The 8435-nt window shown below is 42.1% G+C and overlaps 1 protein-coding gene across 2 annotated transcripts in view; it reads left to right on the top strand.

The window, feature by feature from the left end:
• mcm9 (minichromosome maintenance 9 homologous recombination repair factor) overlaps positions 1–8435 on the top strand; it is a 22980-nt gene that overhangs the window by 7502 nt on the left and 7043 nt on the right. Inside the window, exons 7-10 of one of the 2 annotated variants that reach the window (XM_015390634.1) lie at positions 1019–1219; positions 1297–1422; positions 2706–2825; positions 5618–5792. In XM_015390634.1, coding sequence (XP_015246120.1) covers positions 1019–1219; positions 1297–1422; positions 2706–2825; positions 5618–5792 — 622 coding nt within the window. The remainder of the gene's footprint in view (positions 1–1018; positions 1220–1296; positions 1423–2705; positions 2826–5617; positions 5793–8435) is intronic. The other variant, XM_015390635.1, reaches the window with a different exon arrangement.

The following is an 8435-nucleotide window of genomic DNA, read 5'->3' as shown; positions in this document are numbered from 1 at the left end:
CATGACAGTGAAAATTAATCCCATGCTATCTAATAACTCTACCAATTGGGAGCATGTATAAAGTAAAGAGAATTGGTCCTAGCACTGATCCCTGTGGTACTCCACAGGTAACCTTTGAGCATGTTGAAGATCTATCATTAACATGAACAAACTGAATTCGATCAGATAGGTAAGATTTAAACCAGTCTAGTGCTGTTCCTATAATTCCAACAAAATATTCAAGTCTTTCTAAAAGAATATTATGGTCAACTGTATCAAATGCAGCACTAAGATCCAACAGGACGAGCACAGATACAAGTCCATTATCTGAGGCCATGAGAATATCATTAGTGACTTTCACCAGAGCTGTTTCAGTGCTATGATGAGCTCTAAAGCCAGACTTTAATATGTTTTAATATGTTTCACCTTCTGAAGGAGAGAACTAGAAGAAGTTAATGTTAATAATGTCTCCCACCCCATGCATGAAGCTGGTGCTGAACTGGACAGCTCCTTCAGTGACAGACTGCTGCACCCTAAATGCACCAGGGAGCGTTACCACAGATCCTTCCTTTTCTTAACTCACTTATTCTGTTATTTTTATACACTTTGTAACCTTTTGTGATACCACTTCTGCTATAACCCTTTGCTGCCGGAGCACCACAATTTTCCAACTGTGGGACAATAAAGGAATTTTCTATTTCTTTTCTTAGTTGAATTTAAAAGTTGCTGATGTAGATCCTCAGTCATTCAGGTCATAATCATTCCGTAAAAGTTTAAAAACAATCTACTGGGATTGGTTTCCAAGGTTTGAAGACGTTTCAGGAAGCGAAACAACTTCAAACTTTGGTAACCAAGTCCAGTGGATTGTTTTTAAACTTTTGCGGAAAGTTAAAAATTGAACTTGAGCGAGTTAGTTTTAAACTCCACCAGTTTCCTGTCCGTTCTGAACAGGTTTTCCTCCAGGTTCTGTCCAGTCGGGTATCTAAAGCTGACAGGAGCGTGGAGCAGACCTGCTGAGGGTGTGATGTGCTGTTTCCAGGTGATGACATAACAGTGTATGGTGTGATGTGTCTCCGCTGGAAGCCCCTTCATGATGGCTCCCCCTGTGATGTGGAGCTGGTCCTGAGAGCTAACAACATTGAAGCTAACAACCAGCAGGCTGCTGCTGCTCTGCTGGTTAGAGATGTTCAGAAGGAGTTTGAAGACTTCTGGGACGGCTACAAGCACAACCCACTGGCTGGTCAGGATTATGTCACCACAGCTCTGCATGTCTGCTGAAGCCTGCACCTCTTCATGAGGTTTCTTTTGTCTCTGTAGGGAGGAATGAGATCCTGTTGAGTCTGTGTCCACAGGTGTTTGGCATGTATGTGATCAAGCTGGCTGTGGCCATGGTGCTGGCTGGAGGGGTGCCCAGAATCGACTCCTCTGGGACCAAAGTTAGAGGTACAATTCTCCAAATCAAACTCAATTACAGAATAATAATCATTTGAACTCACTAAATCTCTGTTGTAAAAGGAGATCAAGATAAATGAAAGCAGAGCACTCTGAAAGCCAGACTCCAGTGTTTGCCTCAGATAGGTTGGCTATCTTTTAATAACAAAGAAAGAAATGTTTAGAAAATGTTATTCTCTGTGTTAGTGCCACGGATGGAAACAATCAAGCCAGGATCTTCTTCTCCTTAGAAAAGGTCTGCCACCTTCACAGCTCCAGTTCACCCACACGGACAAGGCCAGGTCATCTGCACAAAAAATCCAGAAATCTGACAATTCAGGGTGCTGAAAACGAACATAAAATAGAGAAAAGGGACATAAAAGAAGTACGACTACCACCTAAAGCAGGTGTCGGCAACCCGAACTGCTCAAAGAGCCATATTGGACCCAGAAAAACAACTCTGTCTGGATCCACAAAAATATAAAAGCCTCGTACGGCAACACAGCCTCTAAGTGAATCAGACCACTATAAAAATGACTACGTGGGCTTATAATAAGCATTCATAATGATATGTTTATCCTGGAGCAAATGCCACATCATGTGACTAAGCTGTTATATGATATTTGGTGCTTGAAGTTTAAATTCCTTAGTAGCAGAAGGTGAGGGAAGAGCAGTGAACGCTGTCACAGTGTGATACTCACCGCTTCACCGCCCTTCACTGTGTGCAGTTCACCCCTAACTAAGGGACAAATTGAAGAAATAAAGCCAAAATTACCAATGTCTTTGCTCTTAGCTTTTTATGGAGCAATGCAGATTGTATTGATCTGTGTGTAATGCATAATCCATAGTAGATCAGGAAGTGTTTGCTTTGGGATGGAAACCCCCATGCAGTACCTCTGTGGACCCCCTAGGGGTCGCAGACCCCCTGTTGAAGACCTGCGAAGTAGGGCGTTAATAAATAAAAAAGTTTATTCTAATCATATAAATCAACGTTTTTCTGCCCAACAGCAATGATGAACTGAACGGCAGCATTCTATACCCAGTGATTGTAGCATCTAGGATAGAGCTGTCAGTCTGGGAAAGAATCTGGTTGTTATTTGAAATTGTAAAGGTTAAATGTTTTATGAATTACAACATAAAACTGACTAAAACTATCATGAAATGCTACTAAGGACTAATAAAAATTTCCATCCTGAAGATGAAAACTAAATTCTTAGATGGCTGTCAGAAACACCACTGATGACCCGTTAGACTCCCTTCACCCTGATGGCCTGTGTGTTTCTCTTGTTCTCCAGGAGAGTGCCACATGTTGCTGGTTGGGGATCCTGGGACTGGGAAGTCTCAGTTCCTGAAATATGCAGCCAAGGTTATACCCCGGTCAGTTCTGACAGCTGGAATTGGATCTACCAGTGCTGGTAGGCCTTTCTGTCCTCCTCCTTTCTTATTCATTGAACCTAACCTTTCTGACCAGGTCAGTCACGGTTAGGTTCCTGTGGTGTCATAGATAACTAGAGGGACATGGGTCGGTCCAGACTGAGTAAGGAAGAACAGCATCTCCTGTGAAGATGAGCAGAATGAACACGCTATCCCAACAGCTTAGAACTGAAGACTAGAACTAAAAAGCTACCATTACAGATCAAATGATGTCGTAAAGAATCAGCTCCTGGGTGATAATCGAAGGTGTTCCGTCACCCTGTTACTATGGTAACCAATGAGCTCACACAGGGGAGGCCAGCCATTTGTCTATCAGTCACAGCTGTGTGTCATTGGGTGGATGTACTTGATCACATCCCGTCATCTGCTCCCCCCCTACGTACGTCAGCTGTCTGGGCCGGGATGTTAACAGCCCAACAGCCGGCACCGTTAAACAGTAACACTACAGACGGGTGTAACAGGAGGACCCTGGGCCTGCAGGTTTGACTTTATAATGGGGCCCAGGAGACTCTCATAGACATGCCCACTTACAGGCTCCAGGCCCTGATTGATTTGCTGTCGAATTCCATAAAGATTTCTGGAATACCCTGGAACCAACATTCCTCAGAATGCTGCAGGAAACGGAGGAGAAAGGCAGGCTTCCACTAAAGATGAATTCTGCAAATATTAGTCTCCTGCTAAAACCAGACAAACATCCTGTCCATCCTACCAGCTATCGACCCAAATATCTGATTAAGCTCGACTTTCAAATAAAATCTTCCAGCAAACGTTTAGAAAAAGTAACTTTTGTTTAATCCACTCAGCTCAAACTGGCTTAATAAAGAAAAGGCATTCATCTTACTGATGTACTCAGATTAATAAATCTAATAGACTATTCCTAGAGTCAAAACGTCAAAACCAACATATCACTAGATGCAAAAAAAAAAAAGTGTTTCAGAGTTAATTGGAAGTATTTGTTTGCATTTCTAAGTAAATTTGGCTTCGGTAACGGTTTCATAAATTGGGTGAAATATTATACAGCTCCCCACCAGCAAGTATTAGAAATATTCAAACACACAGCCAGGAATACGAGCTCCCATGTCAGAGAATGAAGAGAGCACATCCAGTTAGTCACAGTCAGAGAAACAGGACTACACTGAAAAACAGGCCAAGCTCCAACATCTATAAACAAAGGTGTTGATGGAAGCAGCACAGCTGATATTTCTCTCCAGGATGGAGTCACAGCCAAACAGGAACAGACCAGATGAAGCTACTATGAGAAAAAGCAGAGAGAGCAGAATGTTAGAGATTGAACTAACAGATTCTGCAGAGTGGGAGAATAGAGATAGAATGATGAAATAGGGGTCCCTATGTCCTCCAGCAGTCTAATCCTATAGCAGCACAACTATATGCTGCTATAGGCCATTGGAAAATGGGAAACTGATTTATTAGTCAGGCTTGATCAAGATGTCCAAGGTTCTGACTCCGACACACATGGACGTCTCTTGAAGCTATTTCTTTTAAGTTTACTTGGGTTTCCTGTTGTCTTCTTTTTGCTGTAATGTTCTTTTTTCTGTTCCTCTCTTCTCCTCCAGGTGTGAAAGCAGACTTCTAAGAGTTACTGTTTATCTTTTGTGTCTATTTTTGCTGTTTTGTTTTATTTTCTATCTTTTTATGCACTCTTTCCTGTCTCTATCTCTTTATTTCTCACCTCCCTTTTTGTGTCTTTTGTATCCAATTTTACTCCCCAAATAATGTTCAATAAAGTTTCATATACAAGTATTAGCTTGTGAAAGCTAAGCTGTTGGGCTATCAGCTACATCAGTTCCTAAAACAAGACACAAAGAAAAATAAAATAAAAAATAAAGAGAAAATGGGGGCCATATAAACAAAACTGTATTAGAGAAAAAACATAATAACGATCTATTGATAAAGATTAATATTTTCTGTCTGAATTGGTTTAAACTTGAATTGAAATCCAAGTTAGACAGCAGCTCATCCCCTGAACCTGATGCTGCTGTTGAGAGCAGAGGGAGCGTGAAGCATCCAGATAAGACAACCAAAGGTGCAGCTCAGAGGAGCCCCACTGTGGAGCTCAATCCTGTGTGCTTGATCTTCACAGTGACCCCAGCAGGCAGTGCTGCAAATCCAGCAGGAAACTGTTTAAATACACCCTCAGTGGTTTCCCCCCGGGTCTGTTAATTCCAGTGTAGGTAACTTAACTGAGATGGAGAGTTATAAAAACATTCTGGACAAAGAAGCTTTGATTCGCCTTTGCAAAGGAAGAGGAGCATCAGCAGCAGCTTCTGCTAACAGCAACTCTGACCCCCCCTGCAACACCGGCTCTTTTTATTATCTTCATAGGGAAACATCTTACATTTTCACACAGACAGTCCCACAGAGTGATCATACTCCCTACTTCCTATCTCCTTGTATGGAGTTGCTTCCTGCCTTTCTGCTCCCCTGTTAATCAGAGCAAGGTCATTCTCAGCCTTTCCATCTGCAGATTTCATCCTCCCTCTGCCAGCTTTGGCCTAACACCTGGGAATAGTACATCTGCTGCCCATCCTTAGATTATACAATTCTTCAATATGAACCATACGTTTTGCTGCAGCTTTAACTTAGCTCTTTACTTCTTTTAGCTTAAACATGTATATATATCTTCAAAACCTAGGATGATATTGAAACGGTTAGAGCCGTGACACGTCTGCATGGAAGGAAAGCTGATAGAGGATGTTTCTTCTCTGTCCTTGTCTGAGCTAGTTGCTCATTGTGTCTGTCTCCATGGTTGAAGGCCTGACGGTGGCTGCAGTGAAGGATGGAGGTGACTGGCACCTGGAAGCTGGAGCCTTGGTCCTGTCTGACGGCGGTTTGTGCTGCATCGATGAGTTCAACAGCATCAAGGAGCAGGACCGCATCAGCATTCATGAAGCCATGGAGCAGCAGTCCATCAGCGTGGCCAAAGCCGGGTAGATCCACCGTTTCCTCATCAATAATGATCAAACCAGTCTGTCAGCTTGGAAAACAGTCGCCAAGGTGTGGAGTGTTCAGGGCCCCAGGCTTAATACTCAGCATTATGCTGCCTTCAGACTGGCTGTTAAAGCATCTGGTTCACATGCAGCGTCTGAGGGACTGCGGGGAGGGGTTCTGAGAGGAGGGGACCCGTCGAGCCAGGCTAGCCGTCTCCTAACAGTCATCTAAATCTAATGGAAAAGGCATCTGTTTAATGAAAAAGCATTACCGTACAATTTTGGGAAATAAACTAATCTCCCCTGATTTAAATAAATGAGCGTCACCTTTCCCTCGCTCCCTGAACTGCGGAGCAACTTGGTAGCATGATTAATATCCCCAAAGAGAGGAAGGAAACTGGTTTATTCCCAGAAATGGCATCTGATTTACTAGGAACCACATGAAGCACAGCCAGTGATATAAAACTAGCTACTAACCACCAGAGTTCCTTCCATGCTGGTCGTAACTTTAGCTTCTGTCTGGAAGCATCAAAAACACGGCATTCCTTAACACTAGAACTCTCAAGGCCGTCATTTTGACGGTTATATTATAAATTTAAAATATATTTAAAATTAATCTTATGTTGTTCATGTTAATTTACTTTTTCTATTTCTGTATTTCCTTCATTTTCACATTGTTTTTTAATAAAATAAAAACGTAAAAAATAAATATGGTTATTTTTACCTTGATCTCCCACAGCCGTCATTTTGACGGCTCTATTAGTTACATTGTAATTTCTTCCCGCGCTTGATTGACATTTGGTACCGTTGCCTAGCAACCAACATTCCACCTAGAACTCTTTGGCTAACATGGGAAAACTGCCTTCAGAAGAAATCTAACCATGAAACAGGTTTTAGAAATCCTTCAAATATTGATGATAGTGATTCAGGCGGAGGGGGAGAGACTGATTAGGGGGTCTGGACAGGAAGCGGCTCAGATCCTGACAGCGAGTCCGAGGATGATTAATGCAGACGTATCAGCGACCCATCAGACAATAGTAAAACTTTTGTTTAAGCACCGCCCACACCTCAGCCGGCCCACTCAGCAGCCCAAAAGCCAAACCAGAGCCCGTACTCTGCTATAACCACACAGTCGGGGTGGATGTGTCGGATCAGATGATTGGAAAGGATTCTGTAAAACCTTCAACATGAAGGTGGCCTGTGGCTGTAATTTATGATCTCCTGCAAATATCAGCTTTAAGCGCATTGGTTTTGTTCAGGAGATTTTATCCTTGAACTGGTAAAACAGTTGCGGGCAAAGCACAGGTTTCCAGCTCATCCGCTGCAGTAGAGCAGCGTTGGAGAGGGACAGAAAACAGCGGCAGGAGCTTCAGCACTGCACAAAAAACACTCCTATTACGTTTGTCATAAATGTGAAAAGGTGGTCTGAGGAAAATGTTTGGAGGGAATCAAACAATACCTTTAAATAAAACAGTAATTTCAAACTTTGAACCTGTGTAGTAAGTCTTACTCTACGGATTTATATTTTAAATAAATTTAGAACACAAATAATAGCAGTATACAATACGGCCTTTGAAAATATATTAGATTTTGTTTAAGGTTTACATTTCCACAATGGGTTTATATCACACACTAGAACAATTCCTGTTGATGACATCATCATTACTCCTGCGTTCCATTGGGGAAAATGTCACCCATCAATTTGATGACCAGAAGAAGTTCTAGTAGGATCAGAATTCTGGGGTCCTAGTGTTAAAATGTATGCCACGTTGTGTGCACAAGAGTTTCTGCATGTTGGATGTATTTCCTCCAGCGGATGTTATTGAGTGAGCTGCCAAACGGTGCCATGGAACTGGAACACACAGAACCGGTTCTGAACAGGAACCGGTTTATCGATTCCCATCCCTACCAGCATACCCATAGTCAATACCCATTTATCCCTTTAGTCATGCACAAACAAGAACAATTTAATTACTTTTTGGTGTTTTTGAAGCGTATGGTGATCTGACCTTAAATAGTTTTTCTTCTACGTGACTAAAGGCAAACACGCCCATTGAAATAGTTTAAAGTTTATTTTTCGTACAAAACTAAAGGGATAAATGCAAATCTGAGGTCTTGTGCCTGCATATTGACTATAGGTATGATGGTATGATGGGTATGCTCATCTGACAGAACACCGGAGCATCAACCAATCAGAAAAGCTGATCCAGGAGTTTTATGGACTCTACCTGCAAGCTGACATTGATTCTGCAGACATTCTGCATATAAAAAAAATAATTTTCAAGGAGTTAAACCTCAAGGGTTAAAATAAAAAGCAGGAGGAATGGATTGTTATGTAGAAGGAACACAGAGCAGAGAAACAATGATGCCAAGCAGCAGCCTCTTTCTAAAGTGCCCAGTGGTGTCATTCTGACTGAATCCTGACAGATTGATCTCCAGCCCTGTCCTCATCACCACCCACACCTGTGTTAATGGAGCAATCACTGAAACCATGTTAGCTGCTCCTTTAAGGCAGGGCTGCAATGACGCTGAAATGTGTTTTGGGGGATAAAGTTCATTTTCTAGGCAAATATTGACTTTGCAATTAATTGCTGTTATGCTGACCACTCTTTAGAACATTCTGGACTATATGCAAATTGCCGT

This window comes from Cyprinodon variegatus, unplaced genomic scaffold (assembly GCF_000732505.1).
Source record: "Cyprinodon variegatus isolate N-32 unplaced genomic scaffold, C_variegatus-1.0 Scaffold506, whole genome shotgun sequence".
Classification (NCBI taxonomy): domain Eukaryota; kingdom Metazoa; phylum Chordata; class Actinopteri; order Cyprinodontiformes; family Cyprinodontidae; genus Cyprinodon; species Cyprinodon variegatus.
This window is presented reverse-complemented; position numbering and strand designations above follow the sequence as displayed.